The 26,984-nt window shown below is 32.5% G+C and overlaps 1 protein-coding gene across 1 annotated transcript in view; it reads right to left on the reverse strand.

The window, feature by feature from the left end:
- The window catches only part of LOC145248285 (dynein axonemal heavy chain 5-like), a 280,837-nt gene that overhangs the window by 191,323 nt on the left and 62,530 nt on the right, over window positions 1–26,984 (reverse strand). The window contains 3 exon segments of the mRNA XM_080110158.1: window positions 3,215–3,369; window positions 4,790–5,016; window positions 24,098–24,229. Of these exon segments, the coding sequence (XP_079966284.1) occupies window positions 3,215–3,369; window positions 4,790–5,016; window positions 24,098–24,229 (514 nt within the window).

The raw sequence follows: 26,984 nt of genomic DNA on the forward strand, positions 1-26,984 counted from the left end.
AATGCATCCTGTTAATGAGAATTCAAAATAGACACTACAAGATAACATTAATAATGTTTTGTGGACACCCATTGTTTCATAAATTTAATTTTAAGAACTTACGATTAGTTGATTGATCTAATTAAACTTTAGTCCCCCCTCTTTTTGTTATAAATAATTTAGAAATAATATCACCTAGTGTTTTTCTTGATACTTTTATTGACTTTATCTTCTTTCAATTTATTTTCAAGTAGAACCTAAATGCGAAACCTCGGAAGTGTAGAGTAATCCATTTTCCCTTTACCAAATATTGCAACTTATACATCTTAAGAAGTTCGAAGGTTACATCAACCAAAACGTTGTGCAAATAACACCCAGGATGAGAAGATTAGTCCGATTAATCCAAATGATACAAGAATTTATGTGTTTATCAACATAAACGACAAAATTTGTATTAGCTAATACATCTACTAGTCAACCTACCCACATGTATATTTAACAATAATGTCGTACTTGTATATTAGTATTCCTTCTACAAATTTAATGGCATAATGTATACGTTTACATAAAGTATTTATTTGTGGATTCCGTAACGATTCCAGCGAGGCCTGAAGAAATGCGTTGATGGAAATATAAAAGTTTCCATTCAAGCAACACATCTTGTTAAACATTACTTCTATCTCAACGCGTATACAATTATTGTTACATGACATGATTGTTTTTATATTTTAGCCAGTGTACATCACCTGTAAAAAAATGATGGGAAAAATATTATGCTTTGCCAATGTTCGCACTGATATTCATATAAAATCATAGAATTACATTTATAATTTAATTATTCATATATAAATTATTAACAGGTCTCCCGGCATTGCCCGGTCGTAAAATATGCTTAAATTTGATTTTTGATTAATGCAGATTTCATATTTCTTATCATATTATATTAGACTTAATATATAGAAATGATTTAAACAGTAAAAAAAAAAAAAATGACTTGTGCGCCACCACCAAGAATTGAAACCAAAACATTTAGCTTACGATTTACTTTTTCCTTTGACATTAATGCCTAAGCTATGAAGATATGTTTGCTGCAAGGCTAAAAATTAAAACCTGAACCAATAGCTATTACGTTACGCATGCATATTAATAATGCCGTCGTTTGACCATCACCAGGCAAATTCCATTTCTTTAAGTTTTTGCACCGATTTTCCCCGACTAAAACGCAAACATAAAGTTTCGTATGTGTTCGAATGCCCTATATATTAAGTTTCATGCCTGTAGACCAAAACCTGACAGTAGTTTAGCAGGCAAAATTTTTTAAACAAAAAAATATATACACGCATACATAAATATATATAGAAAGACGTTTGTGTTTACTATAATCTTTGCAATCATGTAGAATATCTGCATGAAAATAATTACACGTAATAGTTAACTAAAGATGATCATCCGATGAGAAAACCGAAAAAATTAATAAGGAATTAATTAAAATGAATGTTTAAAAGAATATGCAAATTAACTAGATCTTTTGCAGATGAATGCAATTCCACGACCCATGTATAACAAAGTTTTAAATAAATAGAAAAAAAAGGGGGGGAGGGTAATATGATTATCAATAGACAAAAAAAAAAAAATTATAGGAGTATAGATTGTTTTCAACATCAATGGAACTGTCCAATCTATGCACACCACGTCATAAAAAAATCGAAACATTTCCAAATCATATACGGAGATTTATGAATACCAGCAGACACACAGATCACATCCCTATTAACGAACTTTATCAGATCACTAATTTAATACCAGTCACTCCAGTATCAAAAGGTCTGAAAATGGATTATCTCAGACATGCATGGAAGCGGTAACAGAAGGAAAGTGAAGCAAGTGATCACAAGTAAGTTTAAATCAACTTAATTATGCAAAAAAAAAAAAAAAAAAATCGATGTCAGTGTACAACCTGGTCTAATTAGAGACAGTGAAATATAAAAAAAAAATTATAATCATTTCTGATGACTTAAAGAAATATAACACCATTGATATTTTTTTTATTTACGATGAGGGATTTCTATCTGAATTTATTTTTCAAGGTAGGGTTGTTAGAGTTACTACTTGTTTTTTTTTTGTTGTTTTGTTTTTTGTTCTTGTTTTTTTTACATAAGTCATTTTAAATCCTTTGTTTTTTAAATTTCAGTAGGATAATTAATAGGGCTTTGACAACAGCATATTATTTTCGTTGTTTTGATGCTCGAGTATATATCCGACACAGTTAGACACAGTTAATCAACCGAAAACCACACCACTCTGTATAAAAGTATATAAGATATCAACGGATACACAATCGAGAGTCAAAACAATGAAAAATATATGCTGTTGTGCTAGCCCTAATTATTAAAGAGTGAACTAAAAAAAGCACACGTCATTTCTGATGACCTAAAGCATAAAATACCAACTCATGACTCTGCTTTTTTTTTCATTTTTTAATGTTCTTTAATTTTTCTTCCTTTTATTATCGGTAGGTACATGGATAGGGTCGCAGCATTTTAAAAAATGATGCCAGACTGAACTAAAAAAAAAGCATGAGCCATTCCTGATGATCTAAAGGAAAAACATCAACCGTTGATTGTGCTTTTTTTTAAATTTTAGTTTCTTAGATCATTGGTAAGTACTAGGAGGGACACTTGGCATTTAAAAAGATGATGCCAAACTTTATAACATTACAAAAAGTGGAAGAAGTGAAATATAAACTGTAAAGTTAAAAAAAAAAAAGATAAAAAGGAAATAAAAACGTATAAATCGGTATAGAAAGTACAAAAGGAAAAGTTTAAAAAAACCCAAAAGAAAATGTCTCATTATGGAAATAGATTTGTATTCTCCCCATTCCGTTCTTTATCATGGAGAAGGAAGAGATAGCAAAATACCAAGGTCTTATGTATGACATGAAAAGAACTGTAATCTTAGGAATATCTCTATTATTCCAGTAGATATAGGAGCAATTGGACTCAGGAAAAAGAATTTTTAAAATTACCTGGAAAATATACCCGGTGAACAAAGTACAAGATAGATTCAAACAACTGCATTTAAAGGGACGGTCAGAATCTTTAAAAATAAAGATCTCTTGGTTGGAATATCTGAGTTAGTGGGTGAATGTATGGCATTCGGTAGGATGCCCCACCCCCAGCTTAAATAAAATGTTAAGAAAATTAAAAAAAAAAAAAAAAGAATCAAAGATTTTTACCTTTGCTTGTGGAAGTAGATACTTGACTCTCTGGTCGAAGAATAGTATCCAGTTTGTCGCAGGATTTTTCATCTCGAGTTGCCAGGATCTGAGAAGCTCTCCTCACGGTTGAAACTAACGAAGACAATTTGAAATGGCTGCTGTACATGGCGGGCCTTGTTAAGAGAGAAACAACAAACAAAATCGGTTATGTTTCGGAATTTTTGAGATGAGGATTGATAATTTGTATTAGTTGAATTATTTGAACTACTATTCTCATCTTTGGTCGTTATTTCCACAACGTTTCGTCCGATGTAACTTCCGACCTCTCTTTTTTTTAGAAAAACAATACAAAAAAAAAATGCAAAGTTAAAAAAAAAAAAAAAAAATTGATGGTAAAAATACTGCGGCGAAACGCCGGGTCGAAACAGCTAGGATAAATATATATTAAATACTAGCATAAATATATATTAAGTACTAGCATAAATATATATTAAATACTAGTATAAATATATATTAAGTACTAGCATAAATATATATTAAATACTAGTAGGGATTGAATGAGGGTCAACGAATGTTCTACACTTCCAATCCTTTTATTGTCACTGAAATCGATTGATTGCCTGCTCTAGTCAGGGACCCACCACGATGCACTGGAAGGAAAATTCATATGCCTCTTGCAGTGACTTAGTTCACAATAAATTGCAGTCTACATTGCACTGTAGAGAACTTACTGTTGATTTTGTGAAATTATTTTTATATAATGACTTGAATGGGATCTTTTTTCTATTACTGATTTTTTGATACTTATCGGAGGTATCTCTAATACAAAATCTAAGAACACTTCCACGCACATAAAGTACATTTGTGTGAAATTATTTTAAAAATCGATCCAGCCGTTTTGGAGTTGATAGAGAACAATTTCTCACACACACAGTTTTCTTTTATATATAAGTAACGATTAGCATAGATTATTCATCTATGTTTATTCGTACTTATACATAAAAGGCACTGTGTGTGTGAGCTCGTTCCCGATGGACTCCAAAACAGCTGGGTTACATATTAGGGACTCTACGTCATACACCATCCACTATGACTATAGAATTTCTACAGCTACAAAGGAATAAAACTTCTCAGATATACTTGTGATGTTAAGCTGTATAAAATGTAACTTTATTCAAAATCGCCTGTTCCTTCTTTCACATGTTTTTTTTCAATTATCGGTACTTATCAAAGACGTTCGAATACAAAACCTATATAAGAACACTGCCAGGCACATAAAGTATATTTGTGTGAAATTTCAAGAAACTCGGCCCAACCGTTTGGGAATCCATAAGGAACTCTCTCTCTCTCTCTCTCTCTCTCTCGCTCTCTTTCTCTCCCCCCTCCACACAGTTCCTTTTATATAATAGCACAGATAAGGATAATTTCAGCTGTCATTATTATACAATATAATCCTGTCATATATATATATATATATATATATATATATATATATATATATATATATATATATATATATATATATAATTTTTATACAATATAATTCCACCACCAAAACGGAATTCTCAAAGGATGTGTATCATTTTAACTTACAGATCATTTTGAGCAAGGAATGCAATTTCCATAAGTCTTCCTGCAAGAAACCCAGCTCCCTTAAATCCAGCCGATGATAGATTTCCTTTCAGAATCAAAAAAGTGTCCGGTTTGAGGAGGGAAACAGTTCGAAAGACACTTTTCACTTTTTGAGGGAATTGCCCATCTGAACTCGTCTGCATTGTCATCGTCATGAAGAACGCAACTGAAGGGTTTACATTTGGAATCTGAAAAAATAGAGGCAGATGTTAACGAATTGTGAGCATCATTTACCCTTGCTTTATGGACAATTATTATTAATAACAAACTAATTCAGCTGTTGTGCTATTAATAACAAGCTACTTCGGTTGTTGTTTTATAAATAACAAACTAATTCGGCTGCTGTGCTATTAATAACAAGCTAATTCGGTTGTTGTTTTATAAATAACAAGCTATTTAATAATGGAAAAGAACAATACATTTGGCAACAGAGTTATAATGGTTACTAAGGGACAGGAAGATTTGTGTTCAATTCTCGATCAAACCATAGCAAAAACAAAAATAAAAAATGGTATTTTATTTTCCCTTGTAAAAAGCTCAGCATTTTAAGATGAAAATCAAGGGTAAGTGGAACAATCGAGGGGAAGAAGTGGCATCCTTCTCTGCATCTTGATGTACAAGAGATATTCCAAAAGTAATTCCTCCTATTTTTATTCCGCCCATATGGATCAGGGGGATTGCAAATTGCATTATTATGATGAATGAACTTATGCATTCTCGCTCTGAAAGTTTCATCCGGAGAATCTATAATGTGTTTAGAGCTATTTATATATAATAACAAATTAAAATTAATCACTCTGAAAATAATTTGGATCCAAATAAATTTAATTTATATTGATAAAAACATCATATAAGGAGGGCTTCCAAAAATAATGCCTTCTATTTTTTATTTCGCCCAAATAGATCAGAGGGGATTGAAGATTGTATTGCTATAATCACTGAACTTATGTAATCATGTCCTGAATGTTTCAGCTCTCTGGTGTAGATATTGACGGTATGAGACTCTAAGAAAGCAGCCCCTCGAGCACAAACGGTTGCTCGTTTTAATGGTACCACACTTGTCTTTGTAGCTATTTAACTTTCTGAGTAAAAAAAAAATAGGAGGCTTTACTTTTGGAACGATCCTCATATGACAAAGCGTGTTCTGGACGCCCATGCACAGCCATTGTTCATCGCTGGCAGAAGTACATTTAGAATTGAGATGACTATGTAGAAAAATAAATTCTGGAGCAGAAAAGCTCTGTCGTTTTGATGGTATCATCCGTGTTTTCGTAGCTCTTCAACTTTTCGAGTTAAAAAATGGGAGGCTTTACTTTTGTAACGACCTTCACAGAAGCCTATGAAAAAGAAGTCAGCAGGTTACTCTTGACTTATCATCACATATGAACTACTAATAGTTCTATAGTTTTCATTGTGTCAAATAAACAGACAAAACTCCTTTTCAAAATAAGATTAGAATTAGAGTTAAGGTAAATCAGGAGGCAAGATTACGGGATCAGGGAGGGAAGAAGGAAAAAAAAGTAACGTAATTTTGTAGGTGGATTTTTTAAAAAATAGAAACGCAGGTGCTAGTAATTTGCATACGAGGCGACACGTGGTCGATTAAAGGGACAATTTAGTGAAAAAGAGGACTCAAGTTTTGAGACAGCTGAGAAACTGCATAGACGGCGGTTTACGTTGGAAATGTTTACGTTGGAAAGGTTTACATTGTAAAGGTTTACGTTGCAAAGGTTTGCATTGGAAAGGTTTACGTTGAAAAGGTTTACGCTGGAAAGGTTTGCATTGGAAAGGTTTACGTGGGAAAGGTTTGCATTGGAAAGATTTACGTTGGAAAGGTTTACGTTGGAAAAGTTTACATTGGAAAGGTTTGCATTGGAAAGGTTTACATTGGAAAAGTTTACATTGGAAAGGTTTACATTGGAAATGTTTACGTTGGAAAGGTTTACGTTGGAAAAGTTTACATTGGAAAGGTTTGCATTGGAAAGCTTTACGTTGGAAAGGTTTACGTTGGAAAGGTTTGCATTGGAAAGATTTACGTTGGAAACGTTTACATTGGAAAGGTTTATGTTAGAAAGGTTTGCGTTGACGGGGGTTTACATTGGAAAAGTTTACATTGGAAATGTTTACGTTGGAAAGGTTTGCATTGGAAAAGTTTACATTGGAAAAATTTACATTGGAAAAATTTACATTGGAAATGTTTACGTTGGAAAGGTTTGCATTGGAAAGGTTTGCATTGGAAAAGTTTACATTGGAAAAGTTTACGTTGGAAAGTTTTACGTTGGAAAAGTTTACATTGGAAAGGTTTGCATTGGAAAAGTTTACATTGGAAAGGTTTACATTGGAAAGGTTTACGTTAGAAAGGTTTGCGTTGACGGCGGTTTACGTTGACGGCGGTTTACGTTGGAAAGGTTCACGTTGAAAAGATTTAAGTGCTTAATTATGAGATTGTTGTGTATGTCCATTGTTTTGTTTTTCATGTGCGAGTTTACGATCAGTTGTGACTGAGAAATAAGGAAAGAAGAAAAGAGTGCTGCAGCTGAGGAAAATAAGCGACCGTTTCATCGTGGGAGAAATACGAACACAACTTCGACGTCGTTTGTTTTCAACTAGAAAGAATTTACGTGACTGAAATAGGAATTAATCCCCAGAAAAAAATATCGTTCAGTCACGAAAAATTATAGAAAATCTTACAAAGATTATGTGATAAAATATGTCTCTGGACTTCAAGATCAATCAGCTAACGATTTAATAATCTCGGTTAAGTGATTTTAATCAATGAGAACACAGATAATTTGTTGGTTGGTTGCTTTACGGTATATCAACCCTTTTCAGGTTATTTAATGCCGAATCCAGTGATTTTGAAGAAAAAACTTTTAATAGAATATATATATATATATATATATATATATATATATATATATATAAATTACAATAAGTTTACCAAGGTAATCAAAATGGTAAACTTAAAATATATTATAAATATTAAAGCGTTAATATTTACAAGTAAAATAAACTCAGCCAGATGTAAAAGCTCAATAAAACCGAAAAGGAAATAGAGCTTATAATATGAACAAATGATTAATAAAACATGTTAAAAGACATCTTGAAAAAGAGTTAAAAAACTTATTTAATTTTAAAAAAGGAAGCACAAGATAAGTGGATAGTCCTTAATCCGTGGAGTTTCGAAGAAATACTCTCCTTCTCATCAGAGGGCAGGAATTAGCAAAATGCAGGATCGGATTTTGCATATAAAAGTATTTAATGAAACTACAAGTAAGTCACAGATCTTACTTGGTTAAAAAAAAAAAAAGGGTGAGGTAAGGGGAACAGGAGGCAAAAGGAAAAAGATAAAAAGATTTCACATGAATGGATAGTCCAATGAAGGGTAAAAATCCAAAAATGGTAAATCCAAAACGGTCGAATTTAAAATTTCAATCCAATGGGTAAATTCCAAATGGTCCAAAATAATCCCAAAGGCAGAGTTCCTTGGAAAAAAGCGCAAATGGAATGAATTCCAAATCATTAAAAGAAAAGCACTGGAGATAAAATTTAAAACACGTCTGTCAAGGCTGGATGAATCAAAAAAGTTAAATCTTCGAAACTCCGCGGATTAAGGACTATCCACTTATCTTGTGCTTCCTTTTTTAAAATTAAATATGTTTTTAACTCTTTTTCAAGATGTCTTTTAACATGTCTTATTAATCATTTGTTCATATACATATATATATATATATATATATATATATATATTTTTTTTTTTTTCAAGTCGGTTTCTATTTAGCCCATAGTTGGGACCCTAACAAGTACTACCACTCCGGATCAGAGTGGACATGGGAGCAATGACAATTAAAGGGTGGTTCCACACTCCCCAAAGCTCACAAGCTGGGGGCCTCATCATCGGATATAGTTTATGGTCATATCTAGGACTACAGACAATTTGTGATGTCATCTTTCTTTTGTATTAAGCTGGATTTGTTCATTGCAGTGCAATAACCAGTCATTCTATTTGAGCTAGGTCGTAACCAGTAACCTACGATTGCGGCATTTCTTTAATTTCCAAACTACATGCCAGGCAAAGATGGACACTTTTGTTGCGGGGATGAGGCAAGTCGTGACCCTTTCTACTGTTTGTTTTGTTTCAGGATCATCATGTCTATCACTCCATAATTCCAAAAGTTTATGTCAGTTGAGGAACCAGCTTCACTCGACGTATAATCGACCAATTTGATTTTCAATGAGGAGTCAACTTTTTTATTAAGATAAATAAAAGAAAAAACATATTTCAAATTATTATGAAGAATAAAAAAAAATAATGTTACTATTAAGATTAATGTTACTATTAAAATTAATTTTACTATTAAAATTAATATTACTATTAAATTTGTTTTCAATGAAACAAGGAGGAAATGTAACGAGTAATCATTTTCTTAAATTAAAATATAAGGAAAACATTTTTTAAAAGTATTTTTACATAAAAATGTTCAATAAAGCATATAAGGTAATGTAGTTTTATAATTATCCTCTTGCTCTCTACAAACTTTTGGCAGTCAGGTCAAATATGACCATTAACTAACACAATATGACCATTAACTAACACAATATGATCATTAACTAACACAAATTTCTTTGACCTAATAAGTACAGTTATTGTAATTAGTTATTCCAAAGAAAAACAAATGAAAAAAAAAAACATTTTTATCAAGCATATTAATTTAAAAAAAAAAATTACAAAGCAATTATTGAAATTGATCAGGATAAAATAATAAAAACACATTTTTTTCTGCTATGTTCGATTTTCAATCAGTGTAACTTCAATGGTCATCTGTAAGCATGCAATAACAATGGTAATAAATAACAAATTCAATATCAAAATAACAATTCAAACTGTTATAAAAATAAAAATTAAAAATGTTATAAAAAAGAATTAAAACTGTTATAACATAAGAATTCAAATAGTTATAAAAATAAGAATTAAAAATATTATCAATTTAAAATTAAAACTGTTATAAAAAGAATTAAGACTTGTCAAAATAACAATTCAAACTGTTATAAAAATAAAAATTAAAACTGCTAAAAAATAATTAAAAATTATCAAAATAACAATTCAAATTGGTATAAAAATAAAAAAGTAATACTGTTATAACAAAGAATTAAGACTTATTAAAATAATAATTCAAAATGTTATTAAAATCAAAATCAAAACTGTTCTCAATATAAAATTAAATAATAAAATTAAAACTTATAAAAATAAAAAATAAAACTGTTATAAAAAAATAAAACTTATCAAAATAAGAATTCAAACTGTTATAAAATCAAAATCAAAACTGTTATAAAAAATTCAAACTTATCAAAATAAGAATTCAAACTGTTATAAAAATAAAAAATAAAACTGTTATAAAAATTAAAACTTATCAAAATAAGAATTCAAACTGTTATAAAAATAAAAAATAAAACTGTTATAAAAATAAAACTTATCAAAATAAGAATTCAAACTGTTATAAAATCAAAATCAAAACTGTTATAAAAAATTCAAACTTATCAAAATAAGAATTCAAACTGTTATAAAAATAAAAATTAATTTCTCATGCAGTTGTTAGTTTATAAAATAAAACAATCACTGAAAAAGTGTGGTTCTTCTTTATAAATCCATCTTCATGAAAAAGTATTTTATTCATTTAAAAACTCTTAATATCCTATGCTTGAAATTGCACTGATTAGAAGGGATGTTTGTATTTCAAACCCGCTTGACAATACATTAAATTCTAACCCTTTGTTTAAATCAATTTTAAAATATCATAAAAGTTCCATATGGAAGAGAAACCATTTGTACTCAGTCCCTGTAAGACTTACATCCGTATACCAATAATCGTGGTAACATTTCATAACCGTCAATAATAACAGATTACTTTTCGCCACGTGCATCATTTTTGGGGAAAAAATTCTTCCAAAATGTCTGCCGTTACTGATCTCATAAAAGCGATAAAACAAGTCAGATATAGAGTTAAGTTTATTTGATGGTTGGATAGTAAAACGGATTGTGAATTTTATTAATGATTCCATGCATGGCATTGGCATTTCTTTCTTTCTTTTTTTTTGTGGGATGGGAGAATCATTCTGTAGTTGTCCAGTTTTACTGTGATTTGTGCATTGAACATCTGTTGTGAAATGAACGAGGCCTAATCTACAGTTTACAGATGTGACTTTCTTGCAAGCCATTGTATAAGACTGCAACAATACAGATTGTTCACTTCTCTGATGTTTCGGTGCTTAATCATCCTTATTTTTAATGCTTTGTGCAACCCAAGCATTAATTTAGTAAATATTTTGTAATGTTGAAGTCTAAGACTGCGGCTGGCAAGATGGCGATATTTAGATAATCTTGCAGTATAGTTAACAGCTAAGAAACGATATATATATATATATATATATATATATATATATATATATATATATATATATATATATATATATATATATATATGATAAATAACTTTAACTAAGGTCGTTGAAATGTAACTATCTACCGATCTGCATATTTTTTAACGTTTTAAAACTGCTTTTAATTTTTTTTAATTCAGAATTATAATTCGTTCAACAATCTGTCTCTGTCTGTCTGTCTGTCTGTCTGTCTGTCTGTCTCTCTCTCTCTCTCTCTCTCTCTCCATGAAAAAGAAACATGGTTGCCCAAATTTTCGTACAGCTTTGAGATCTTATATTTAACAGCCCAGAAATTAAAATATTATTACAACTTATAACTTTCACCAAATAAATTTAATTGTTTATCGACCTGTATACTTTTTACATTCTGAAACTGCTTGAAAGTTTTTTTTATTTCAAAATAAATTGAAACAACTCAAAGCTGAACGAAAAATATATGCGGATATGCTTGTTTCTCATGTGCGGGAAAAGAGCGAAAGATAGAGGAGCAGAGAGTAGAACGATCGTTTAATTCATAAAAATTATTTGTTAGGTGAAAGTACAGAATAGTTACAGAACATCCTATCCTACTCATGTTAAGAATGGCTTTCTTAATAATAACGTTATTGTTTCAGCACGGTAACATATGTGCATAAGTACCCCATATTTTATAATCTCTGGCTATATCGTTATTGTCACTACTGATTTAGTATTATAAGACATTATTAATTTTCTGGAGAGATGGAGAAAAAACTTTGGAAGATATTTGAGTCATCTGAAAATATAAAAATCTGATCTCCATACTTAGAAATGTTAGTTAAAAACGCCGCATGTTCCACCGTTAATCAATAAACGGTACTTATGGCGCGAATGACCCGCTCCTTCATGAATGTTGCGTCTGCATATTTCGGCAGATTACATAATCCACTGGAATATGTTGAGCGATAATCAAATTTTAAATCACTAGAAAAAAAGGAAAACATCATAATGGAAACCATTTATCGTATAGTAATTTTCCAAAAAATAGAAATTGAATAATAATAATAATAATAATAATAATAATAATAATAATAATAATAATAATTATAATAACAATAATAATAACGAAAATAATATTAATAATAATGATAATAATAATAATAACAACAACAACAATAATAATAACGACGACAACAACAACAACGACGACGACAATAACAACAACAACAACAGACGCCATCAAAGCAACAGAAATGAAAGAAAGAATTGGAAAGGAATACCTCAGGATACAAGAAAACTCCTGGAAAGTAAATCATAGAGCATAAACTTAATAAAAGGTATAAATACATAGGTAGTATCACTAGTAAGATACTCTGGACCGTTCATAGACTGGACTAAAGAAGAACTGAGACAGTTCGATCAGAAGACTAGGAAACTCATGGCCATGCACAATGCACAAAGGACGATGTTGACCAACTCTACATGAAAAGGAAAGACAGCGGCAGAGAACTGGTTAGTATAGAAGACTGTGTGAATGACACAAAAAAGAACTAGACAAATACATAATGCAGAACACTGAAAATAATAATTATGACAACAAGAGACACTGAAAAAACAGAAACAAAGGATAAGACGAGAAAAGAAAAATGGGAAGAGAAACAACTACATGGAAGATTCATAAGAATGAAAAAAGACGAGAATAACGAAAACACTTGAGCATGGATGCGAAAAGGACACGTAAACCAAGAAACTGAATCCCTAATAACTGCAGCACAAGATAACTCGATAAGAACCAACCACATCAAAACAAAGATCGATAAAACACAAGAAAACAGCAAATGTAGACTCTGCAGACAAAGAGACGAAACGATATAGTAAGTGAATGCAGCAAACTGGCCCAAAAGGAGTATAAGAATATATATGGCCAAGTGGGGAGGGCAGTACACTGGGAATTATGCAAACAACTACAGCTCGAATGCACAGACAAATGGTACAAACATAAGCCGGCAACTACTTGAAAATGAGAATCATAAAATCCTATGGGACATGGACATACAAACAGATAAACCCATCCAAGCAAGAAAACCAGATGTTGTAATAATTAACAAGAAAGAAAAATCTTGTCAAATCGTAGACTTTGCTATTACAGCTGATCACTGGCTGAATGCCAAACAAAAAGAAAAACGGAGAGCTAAAATGGATATGGATGATGAAGAAAATCAGAATAATACCTATGATAGTAGGAGCACTTTTTCCATAGCTACCAACGTAATAGATGCCCTGAGACTAAAGCTGCTTTCAGGACTGCCAGCAACCACTGTAAAAGAGTAATAAAAAATGCAAGAGAGCTATATGCCCAGTCTGTTAAATCCAAGGTAGCTGATCAGCGGCTTGGTTCCCACCAGTTTTGGCAAATAACAAATAGGATCCTGAACAGAAGTGTGCGTTCTATCAACCATTATCAATGGACCAGAGGTCATCTCGTCAGCGTCAGACAAGGCCAAACTATTTGCAAGGAACTTTGCAGCTAATTCTACCCTATGCGACGAAGGCCATCAACTCCCCATGTTTCCTCCTATAACACAGAACAAGCTAGGTAACATACAAATATCCGTGCACGAGGTCGCCAAGCTAATCAAGAACCTAGATTCCAGTAAAGCAACTGGCCCTGATAGCATCCCAGTTATAGTGTTAAAAAAGCTTCAACCAGAACTTGCTCCCATACTTACGAAACTATTTAAGCGCTGCCTTAAGGAGAAGTGCTTTCTAACTCCCTGGAAGACCTCATCAGTTTGCCCTGTATTTAAGAATTCAGGTGATAAGTCATCTCCCTCTCAGTACAGACCAATAAGTATCCTGTGTGTTATGAGTAAGTTGCTGGAATCCATATTAAATAGAGAAATAGTCAACTACCTCAGCAGGAATAACCTTCTTAGTGACATACAATATGGTTTCTGCTCTGCAAGATCTACCGCAGATGTGCTGACGGTTATATCCCACAGGATTAGTGAATCTCTTGACAAAGGCTTCCTTTCTAGGGCAATTGCTCTTGACATATCAAAGGCCTTCGACAAAATATGGCATAAGGGTCTACTTCACAAGATTTCCAGCTACGGCATAACTGGAAATGTTTTCTCAATTATTAAATCATTTCTCTCCGATAGGCTCATAAGAGTAGTAGTAGATGGACAAAAATTGGAGGCCTGCAATATAAATGCTGGAGTCCCTCAGGGGTCAATCCTGGGCCCAACTCTCTTCCTGATCTACATCAATGACCTCCCTAAACACATACTTAAATCATTCGCTGACATCTATGCTGATGACACGACCATCTACGGCAACACATCAAAGGCTGTAAATGACAAAGTTCTCTCTGATTCTCTCTCCTCTGATCTCGAGCGCGTGGTTCAGTGGGGGAAGATGTGGCTGGTTACCTTTAATGCATCCAAAATCAAACTCCTATCCTTACATCATCAACGCTCTGATCCCCATCTGGCATCAATTGTGATGGATGGCTCTCGTCTGGGTGAGGCCCCATGTTTTGACAAGCTTCTGGGCTTGACCTTTACTCCTGATCTGAAATGGAACAAGTACATCAAGTCTGTTGCCAAGGTCGCTGGAAAGATGGTAGGATCCTTCTACCTCTCCCGAAGATATCTTACTACTGATGCAATTCTCTATCTATATAAAAGCCAAGTACGTTTAAGGATGGAATACTGTTGCCATATCTGGGCAGGAGCTGCTAAAAACAGCCTATCCTGCCTTGACAGAGTACAAAATAGACTTCGTGGCTTAGTGGGGGATGCCCTTTTCTGTACCCTGCAACCTCTCTCCCACAGAAGAGACGTTGCGAGCCTATCCTTGTTTTATCATTATTTCCATGGCAGGTGCTCGTCTGAACTCCAATCTCTGGTCCCCCCTCGCCAATCTTTCACGAAAAACACCCGTCTAGCTGAATCCACTGTGAAAAATTTCCCCCACTCTATATCTGTGCCTAAATCAAAATGCGGATTCCATGAACAAAGCTTCTTTCTTAGAACTGCACGCCTGTGGAACTCTGTTCCATCTGCCTGCTTCCCACCGGACTACAACTTGGATGTGTTCAAGTCCAACGTTAACAAATTCCTAATGAACCGCCCCCTTAATTAAACACTTCATCAAATCTCCACACTAACGTAATGTACTTGCAATAACCCTTATCCCTGAGTGGCTTCCGGGCCTTGATAAGTGGTGATCACTGTGTAAAAAAAAAAAAAAAGCATTAGGAACAATTCCGAAAAACTTTGAAAAAAGAATGTGAGAAATTGGAATCATAGGAATGACTAGAAAGATACAATGAATAACAATAATGAAAACAGCTGAAATATGAAGAAAAACCCTTGAATGCGGAGACTGATACACATGAGCCACATGAGCAGGCCAGACAAACTGCTGCAGAGACAAAACATGGAGAAGCGTTACATGAAACCAAGAACATTAAAGCTACATACCTGTAAGTTCTCTTTCCCCTTCCCACCTCTTCCCATTGCCCCATCACCGTATCCCCCCCCCCAAAAGAGTGATACCTAATAGCCGAGAAGGGTCAAGGAGGATGGAAAGACCAAGGAGAGAGCACTGACCAGACCTCTGTTGGACAAGTGCAAAGAGAACTGGGACCTAGGAGAGGCTTATTGCCACTTAGCAGTGGAGACCAATGGCCACTGTCAGCGAGAAATCAATGGTAAGCGGTTGTTGATAATGCAAATTCATTGGCAAATGTTATCAGAAAAGGTTGAGAGTACTGGAAATTTAAGGAAACTTGTTGTTACTCAGCTTCCAGGGAACACCACAGGTTTTTTCAAGGAGAGATTGTTGATGACCTGTGTGAAAGCTCCTTATGAGCCGCCACCGCCAATAGTAGTAGTAGTAGTAGTAATAATAATAATAATAATAATAATAATAATAATAACAACAACAACAACAATAATAATAATAATAATAATAGCAATGATGATGATGATGATGATGCAGAAACTGCCAGAGAACTTAAAGGAATATGGAACCCGAAGAAAATCAATATAATACCAAGATTTAACCTCCTTTCAAACTTTCGAATAATATTATATCCCCCTTTCAAACTTTCGAAAAATATTATATCCCCCTTTCAAACTTTTTGAATAATAAATAAAGAAGAAAAAAAATAACACCCATCCAACCTCTTAAAGAGGAACACTACTACTCGAAAATTTGAGAAAATGAACTTTAATTCTATCCCCAACAAATAGCAACATTTATCAAAAACAACTTCACACTCGTCCGGTCCCTCCTCTTAAATAGCAAATCTTATACTACCAATAATTGTAGGAGCACTAGGAACAGTCCCAAAATCTTGAAAAAAAAGAGAAATCGGAATCAACGTGAGAACAGATTATGCAACGAACGGTAAAGCTAAAAGCAGCTGAAATCTTAAGGGAAACCCTTAAGTGCAGAAACTAGTCCACATGAGCGACAAATTCTAACCAGGCATATATAAACTGCAACAAAAATGAAACAAAAATGTGCAACCAAGAGAACTGGTACACCAAAAGTGAAATGTGTCTATTCCCCTTCCACTCCTCCATTCCCCCCCCCCTTTCACCCCCCCCCCCCGAAAAAAACTGGCGTCAGCACGACTGGCAACCAGGCCTCCACTGGATGAGAACGAAGAGGACTAGGACTTTGGGGAGGCTTATTGCCACTCAAATTCCAGTGAAGACAAATGGCCGCTACCAACAAGAAATTTATGGTAAACTACTACTAGGATAAAAAAAATGTTTGTTTTTGTATTTTTTTTCTTTCTTTTTTTAATAAATGTTTCTGTTTTATGAATTTTTACGGGGGGGGGGGGCTACAAAAGGAATCATTTTTATGACGAACTGTTTATATATTTTTTTTATTGGAATCCTTTGAGATTAATAATTTGTATATTTATTTATTTATTTATTAGCGGACTGTTATCCTCATCTTCATAGTTGTTGTTGTTGTTGTTATTGTTGTCTGGCCTGTTTTGAGTAGGATTGAAACCGCTATCTTCAGACAATATTCATTTGGAACCGTAGAGATACAATGCCTCTATCCACTGCGTCACAGGCCTTGAAGGGCAGTGGATGGAGGTATTGAATCTCTACAGTTCCGGGTGAGCATTGTCTCAATAGTTATCCGAAACGTGATGAAACAACAACAACTACAACAACTACGAGGATGATGATAATAGTCCGCAAATAAATAAATAAAAAATAAATAGACGTACTGTTTATTTATATATTTTTAAATTTATTTTTGTCTGCTCTGTTTTTTTATGTATTTTTTTTTTCAGTTAAAAGTAGGGAAAAACTTTTGTTTTTATAATTATTTTTGGTATTGTTTGGACTATTATCCTCATCTCGGTTGTTTTTTTTTTGTGTTTTTTTTTTTTGTTTTGTTTTTTTTACAACAGTTCGGCCGATGTAACCTCCGGCCATCTTTAGATGCACTCACACTGGATGTTATTGGTGAATAGTGAAAAAAATATTTGGTTTATTTGTTTTCCCAACGAACACAACCGTTACAAATTTAAAACGCAAATAGCGCCAAGTTTATTTTTTAATTTTTTATTTTGTTATTAATAAATTCGGGTCCATTCCACTTTTTTGATGTGATGAATATATATTTTTGAGATGAGGATTTATAATTATTTTTTTAAATTATTATTTGGACTATTATTCTCATCTTTTTCTTTTCTTTTCTTTTTTTTGCTTTTAAATGTTGTTGCGTTGTTTGCTTCTGATTAATTTTCATTGGTAATTGGCAAAACGAAAGAACCTTTTCTCAGCGACTATAACATAATGATTTAAATTATTGCACAAGCGCGTCTGTATTGTCGTCTGGTGGAGCGATTTTTATTGGCCAAACATTTCACCATATTCCTACAGTTTACATAAGCTGCCGGAATATGCCGACGCAATATCCAAGAAAAAGCGGGTCATTCTCTGCATAAGTACCGAATAAACTCACCAAAGTTCCAAAGAATGGAATGAGACTAGAAGAGTTTTCAGTATTTTGGATGCTGCGATCTGATGCTGGAGCCTTCAATACAGTTATAAACAGAAATACAAGATATTGAGATGATAAAATCATAACATTAGAAACGAATAAAAAAACCATGTTGCACACACAAACATGTCCACCACGGGCGGAATATTCTGGAATCTGTGACAAAACTTGTCACATGACAAAAATCCAAATCACCTTGAACCAATCAAAAACTTACCTAAGTATTTTTTCTTGTTTCCTCTGAAAACTCCTGTCAATGAAATGTTCAGTAAATCACTATGTCATTTATCAGCTATGTGCTCATTAAAGGCAAAACATTTGTGTTAGGAAAATTAATCAGAATCGGAATCGGGAATCGGAAAAGTCAGGACACTTGGAGTAGCGTTATCGGTACCAAAATCGGAAAAAATTTGTGTCTACTTTCTGATGCCAAAAACAATTCCATTAATTATCTTTTTTTTTTTTATTTGATCTTCTTAAGAAGAAAATCTTCCACCTATAGTTGTAAGAATACGATAATAATATTCATTGATTTAAACTTCCAGTAACGCTAAAATCTATAGATCATCCACTCACAAGCGTGTTTTTACGTTTGAGAAAATATATACATGTTTACTTACGGTAATCGTGAAAAATAACCATTCTATAGTTAAATATTTAGAGATTTATAAAGAATCGGAATCAGTAATTGTATCCGAATTTAGTATGAAATCGGTAATTGTATCAGAATCGGGAAAAATATTGGAATCGTCCCATCACAAATATATATATATATATATATATATATATATAATTTAAAGGAGATTAGAATAATAGTCTAAAGAGCTAAGTGTATTTTAATGTAATAGTGAAATTACTAGTTTAATTAAAATACAGGAAATGCTCGTTGTAATTTAGATATATAATAAGCTCGATAGTTAAATGTCCTAGAGCTAATTCAATATTAAGTAATGTGATTATATATATATATATGTATATGTATATATATATATATGTATGTATGTATGTGTGTATATATATATATATATATATATATATATATATATATATATATATATATATATATATATATATATATATGGTAGTATATATATAAAGGATGAGGCAGAAGTAGCAGTTTTTTTTTAATTGCTATTTCTCTATGCCATATTACTAGAAAAACATCAAATAGCAAAGACATGCCAGTTTATAATTTAATGATGAAGTATTTTGTTTGTTTCAAATAAAAGTTCCAAATGTGGACAATTAAACATAAGGTTTTGCACACGATAGCTACGTGAAAAGTAACGAGTCAGCCATAGATGTTCAGAGAGAATTTTCTTGGCATTCTTAACCTAACTCGACATCAGACAATTCCCCAAAAAGACACAATTCTAAACTGGGTTCATTTTCTTTGCACAAAAGGTACACTGCATAAGAAAGCTTTCTGGGGCGGCAAGAACATAATGTGAAGCGCATTCGGGAAGCTATTCTTAGGAGTCCGAAGAGATCTGCTCAGAAAAATTCTGCTGCCGTTGAAATTAGTGCTCAATCTACAAGGCGTAGTTTATATGTAGAGCTTTACTTCCATCCATCCAGATTAGTCATCACACAAAAGCTTCAGCAAGCAGACTATGAGAAGCAGCTTTGCTTTGTTCGTCGGAGGGAAGTAATTTTAAAAGCAAATAACAACCTCATATTGTTTGGATTCTTCGGACTACTGTTATCATCTTGAGTGTCATTTTAACAACGTTTCGGCCGATGTAACCTCCTACTTTCTTCAGATGTATCCTGTCGAACTTGGGAAACGAAATAGAGACCTCATTTTTTTAAATGAGTAATGAAGCCCATTTTCATCGAAATGTCATTATTAAGTTGGAGAAAGTCCTAAAGAACTGCATTAAAAGCTACTGCATAACCAAAAAATAACAATATGGTGTGCTATAGGATAAACTGATTTGATTGGATCTTACAATAATTTCTTTCTGTCTGAGTTAAGAAATCGAATTCCAATCTGACGTGTGTGGTTTCAGCGCGATGAAACAGCACATATTTCCAGGAATTCAATGAATGTTCTCAGAAATATTTTGGCTAACGGCTTATTTTCAGATTTGCTAAAAATCCATGGCCTGCCGGTCCCCCGTCTTGTCCGAATATGATTTTTTTTCTTGAGGAACGTGTTTATCAGGAAAAAAAACATGTGACATTGAAGAATTAAAGGAAGAGATTTGTCTAGTAATTGCAGAAATAGACAGCAAAAAGTGGATGCAAACTTTCATAAACGCATTCACATCTGCATCACCAAAATGGGCATCACATGAAAGATATCATATTCCACACGTGACTTTATAAACTTGCAAAGTTTTTTGAATAAACTGAAGAAAAATTATCTCATTTTCAATAAAATCTTATATTTCATGATTTTTTAACACCTGTTCTTTCTATCCAACCTTGTATATGTAGCATTTTTCCTTCGATGCAGGTTGAATTAAACAATAGCGAAAATTCCTGTTTCTTACTCTTTCGAGTTGGCAGTTTAACCTTCTGCTCAAGTGTGTCATACCTGCAAACATTTTCGACTCTCACAAGTTTTCGTCAGGTACGTTGAGTTAAAACATTAAAATTGATGAAGTTATTGAGAAAATCGATTAAAACCGTTTTTAAAGCATTTAAATATACCCTCTCTTCCTTCGTATATATATATATATATATATATATATATATATATATATATATATATACAACTTGTAGGCTGCTCAGTGGTAAAATGCGTTTTAAAGATGAACCAACTTTAACATATAAATGTATGTTTGATGCATGCGTCAAGGGGCACTGTAAGCACTTGTCAAGTTCCAAATTTTTTAATTTTAATCCCTTTAGCAGTTATTTTTACCAGTTAAAAGCAAATCAATTAAGTCCGACAGATCTAAATACCCTAAATATTAAGTTCCAAGTCTATAGACCAAAAATTGACAGTGTACTTTGATAGAGACCATTCTGCACACAAACAGATAAGTTCATTCTAACCATTAATACATTTTTTGTTAATGTTTATCTTCTGAGAAAAAAAGCATATCTTTGAAAATCCATGGATCAAGGATTTTTCATTATTATAATTCCTTGTTTGAATTTTGGATGGATCAATAAATATTGTAAGTTTTTCAATTCTATTGTCCTCATCTATTTTTCCTATTTCCTTAATTGCTATGTCTGGTATACTGAGATTTGGATTACTTTGATAGTTTCCAATTTTAAAATCAATGCTTATAGTTTTTCACTTAGTGACTATTATATCGCACCTATATATAACAATGATTCCAAAAGTTATATATATATATATATATATATATATATATATATATATATATATATATATATATATACTAGCAAAAGTACCCGTCGTTGACTGGGTTCAAAAACAACCTACAGAAAATGGACTGATTTATGAAAGTATGATAGGTTATGAAAAGGAAGGGTTGTAAAGAGATAGCTTCGAATTTGGGGGTATCAAAACCAAACCAAAATATGATGAAAGTAAAAATAAAATAGATAACCCCCATAATTTATTGTACCATACCTGTTTACACTGAAACACTTATCACAATATTCTGTGGATCTATATTAAAAAACCTTATTAAACTTTGTGACATATTTCCATTCTATTGAGGTCAGGCGCGAACGAACACCCCATAATTTTTATTATACCATATTTATTCAAATTGAAACATAATTATCAAAGTATACTTACGCAGATAGATATGAAAAGTCTTTATTAAAGTTTGTGCCTATTTCCATTCTATGGAGGTCAGGCGCGAAGGCAGACCCCACAATTTTATTATATCATCCCTATTTAAGTTAAAACATACTTATCATAGTATTCTTATGTATATCTATATCAAAAACACTTGTAAACGTTTTTTTTTTATTTTAAAATTTTTATTTCCATACTTTGTGGACCAGGCGCGAACGCAGACCCCACAATTTTAATGAACCACCGTTCTGCCAGATCAAACCTACCCATTCCTGTGTCTCGATACATCTTCTATCATTATATGTAATCAGTTTTTTAAAATAGTCAACCATATAGGAGCCTATTCGTGACCACACACACACACACACACACACACACACACACACACACACACATTCAGTTTTTCAGGAGAAAATCGATAGCGTAAAAATAATACTATGTCGAAAGTAAAGAGTTCTGATGAGGAACTATTGAATGTGCCCAAAATTACGGGGACACTAAAATAAAGTTTATTAACGTTTAAAAAAAAAAAATTAAAATAATGGCACAACAAGGGGGGGGGGACGGGAAAAAAGATTCAAAGTTCCCCAAAGAGAAACAATGCGTTAGATGTTTCTTTCTGCCGGTACAAAGGTTTCCGCACCGCAATAGAGACAGACTCCAAAATCTTTAAATGGTTTCTGAAGTCCGCCTCGAACCATTCAATTTTATATCTATCGGCACAGCACGGGTTGTCAACCAAATGCTGGCCAATAGCTTTTTTTTTCTTCCCCCCCCCCTCGTTGTGCCATTATTTTAATCGTTTTTTTTAAACGTTAATAAACTTTATTTTAGTGTCCCCGTAATTTTTGACACATTCAATAGTTCCCCATCAGAAGTTTTTACTTTCGACATAGTATTATTTTTACGCTATCGATTTTCTCCTGATGAGATGATAGCTGAAACAGCTCTCGAGTGACTTCCGCCCATTATATATATATATATATATATATATATATATATATATATATATATTTTTTTTTTTTTTTTTTTTCAAATAAAGTTTTCTATTCTATATAAATAAAACTGTACATGTATGTATGATGTGTGTGTGAAAATATCACACGATAAACTTTTAAACTACTGATCACATAACACTGAAATTAACAGGAAATACTAATCATATGCTTTATATCGAGTAAAATCTTTGTTTGGATGGATGAATGACGTGTACAGAAATATGTCAGCAAGTTAAAATACAAATTGTTCATTTAAACTTGCTGATATATTTCTATTACTTTTTCACATGCGCAAATTCATTCCTAGCTTGAAATGGTTTAATTTTAAATCTTTCTTATCTATCTGTCGATAGTTCAAATGGTAGGGAATGCAGCTGGAGTGCTAAATGTTTTTGTTTCAATTCCAGCTGATGGCACCCAAGTCAATTTTTTTAAACGTTTGAAATCAGCACTATATATTAGGTACAATAAAGAATTGGTACTATAATAATAAACATGCAATTTGCACGAATTAAAATATACTTCAGCATATTTTATGACCGAGTAAAACTGGGTGCCCCTCCCCGTCTAGTCAAATATAAATTTTTGACAGCACAAAGTTTCTTTAAATAGCTCAATACTGCAAGACTATAATTATACATACTTTTAATTCTGTAATTACTTTTTCTTTACTGGGAATAAAACTCATTATGTTCGTCAAAAAAATTTTTATTGATCATAGGAGCAAACAATTGTTTCAGCCATTATAATATATATATATATAAAGTTTGCTATATATATATGAGTTTTAATTTTTACTAAGTACTTGCACTCGTCAGTGTTAAGATATACACAAAACAAACAGTCGGAGGTGGCATTTGTGTTTTTCTTTAGGTCATTAGAAATGATAATAATTTAAACATGAAACATAAAATTACATAATTCTATCATTTTCGATGAATATTAGTGTGAATAGTGGTGAATCATATTTTTTCTTTTCATTATAATAATATAATAATATATTTAGTTATTTTTAATTTTCAACAAAGTAGTTGTTTGTTTCCTCTGTCTTGTAACGGCACCAGTAAAATTGCGATTCAAACAAGATAAGCTTACCTGGTCTTTCTCATTGATCTCATAATAAGTCATCCTGACAATGTTGGTGACTTCAGCAATGTGATCCATTACTACAGCCAGGCAGGTGCAAGAAAGTTTATTTGCATCCAAAAAGCAAGTCCAGCATCCTTCCTGAAAAGAAAACGAGTAACAACGAGATGCTGATACTAAACATGGTTGTCATGACAACAATAAACATAAGTTGTTTCTGAATTTTTGAGATGAGAATTGATGATTAATATTATTTGGATTCACAAACTACTGTTCTCATCTTCAGTGTTATTTTCACAGCTTTTCGGCCGATGTAATCTCCGATCTTCTTTAGATGCATCTTTTTAAACTTGCAAATCTATCAGTCGAACTCAGGAATCTGTATAAGCTTTTGAACAGAACCTTGTATCAACTACACCACCAGTCCTTGTAGACTGTAGTTGATAAAGTATTTGGTAAAATTCAGTTGTAAAGTTACACTCTGCTGGGGGTTGAAGGTTCAATCTTCAGTGTGGGCGACACTCAAAAATACAATTCTGAATTACTTAGGACTTCCACCCAGTCATGGTTGACTAAACGAGGACATGCTACTCCCATGGATCAAATAAAGTGTCCGTTCAAAATTCCATGTAGGTTCCCAGAGTTTGATGAAAAAATTTCCAAGTTCAAACCCAAGGAGAGTAGAAAGTGAATGATTTTACTTTCGACAGCCTCGTAATATGGAGAAGAATTATTGTTTTCTGGGTAAGAATCTATTCCATTCAACACTTATTGTTTGTTAGTTTTTTACCAATGTTTTTTAGCTTCTTACATCAAGTGGTTCATGCATTGTCTGGAATGACTTCCAATTTAGGAAAAGGACGTTATATCGACTGAAACGTTCTGAAAAAAAAAAACACTCAAGATGAGAACTGAATAATCTAAATCACGTCAAGCCCCAAATCATCGTCATCAATCAATGTAAACTACAAGATATTGAGGTCTAAGTCGTGCGGGAATGCAGGTCCATCGCGATGGGTCCCCAACTAGAGATTGATTTGATTGAAAAATTTCACTGATTTTGATGGCAATAAAACATAAGAAGGTGAAACATTCGTTGATCCTCATTCAATCCCGGGCAACGTCCTATCTCTCCACTAATATATATATATATATATATATATATATATATATATATATATATATATATATATATATATATGTATACACACACACACACACATATATATGCACGCATATATATATACACACATATATATATACACACACATATATATACACGCATAGTTATATACACATATATATATACACATACATATATATATATATATACATGCATATATATATACACGCATATAGATATATATATATATATACACGCATATATATATACACGCATATAGATATATATATATATACACACACATATATAAACACACACACATATATACACACACACATATATACACACGCATATATATATATATATTACACACATATATATATACACATATATATACACATATATATACAAACATATATATATACACACACACATATATATACACACACATATATATACACACACATATATATACACACACACATATATATACACACGCACACACATATATATACACACATATACACACACACACACACACACATATATATATATATATATGATGATTGCAACGTCTTGTCAGACGAGTGCCACTCTCTCAGACACTTAAAATCCATGAGCCCAAAAATGACTTCCATCGCCACAGGACCATTTTAATAGACAAATGCCTGAGGGAGTATCTGTACACAGATGATATTACAGGGTCTTAGCTTTGTACGACAGCTAAGTCTATCTCTCAGTTTAAAATCTTGAGATCCAGCAACAAGCAAGAGCAAGATAGCCAGCAATAAGTTAAACTGTTGACCAGCTTAATGCGGGTATTGGTCTCCCGCTTTATGGTTTTTTTAAATCAGAGATTTGCTTCTCCTAGAAAGGTTGCCATCACCATGGCTTACGGGAGCCCTCTCCACCCCAACACACACATATATATACACAAACAGACGGTGCTAGTTGGCCGTTGACCCCGAAAAAGGGTTCATTCGCCCTTTGGAAGGTTTTGTTTTTAATCCTTCAGGGAGACTAGCCACTCTCCTCACCAAACAAGTATGGTGGGGGAACCAGTTTAGTCGCCGGTGACCTGACCATGAGGTAGGTAGTACTGGGTTACATGGTACCAGTAGCATATAACATGTCCTGACATATATATATATATTCGTACAGATATAGTTAAATGGCACGGAATGTTTTTGCTTAATGATCTTTATTTTTGTAATTTTTCCATCTTTCGAATGGTCATTTTTATGCCATAGTCGAATTTGTGTAGGGAGGTTGTGCAGTCATTTTTAGTGCATCTGTTTTTTTTTGTTTTTTTTTTTGTTTTCTTTTCTTTTTGCAGATACATTCAACTGATTTTCTTAAGTTTTGATTACTGTTTCGTTGAAAATCTGGATTCTTTTATATACTTCAGTTCAAATTACATTTAAATTACTTGAAATAATGAAGCGCCTCGTATGTAAAAATAATGCGTTTTAACGTGTTAAGAACGTGGCTAAAATTAATGTACAATGGTTTGAAAGTGTGATTTAAATATGGTATGGAACTTATAGTGATTTATTTTAATTTATTAATTTATAAATTTAAATTATAACATATATAGAGATATACATATGTAACTATATGTGCTGACACACACGCATATATAATTCAATATATATATATATATATATATATATATATATATATATATATATATATATATATATATATATATATATAAACATGGTTACGTACCCAGGCACTGTAAAATGTTATTACTGTTTTCAAAATTTACAT

Source organism: Euprymna scolopes, chromosome 26 (assembly GCF_053919585.1).
Source record: "Euprymna scolopes isolate OS-2025 chromosome 26, ASM5391958v1, whole genome shotgun sequence".
In the NCBI taxonomy this organism is placed as follows: Eukaryota; Metazoa; Mollusca; class Cephalopoda; order Sepiida; family Sepiolidae; genus Euprymna; species Euprymna scolopes.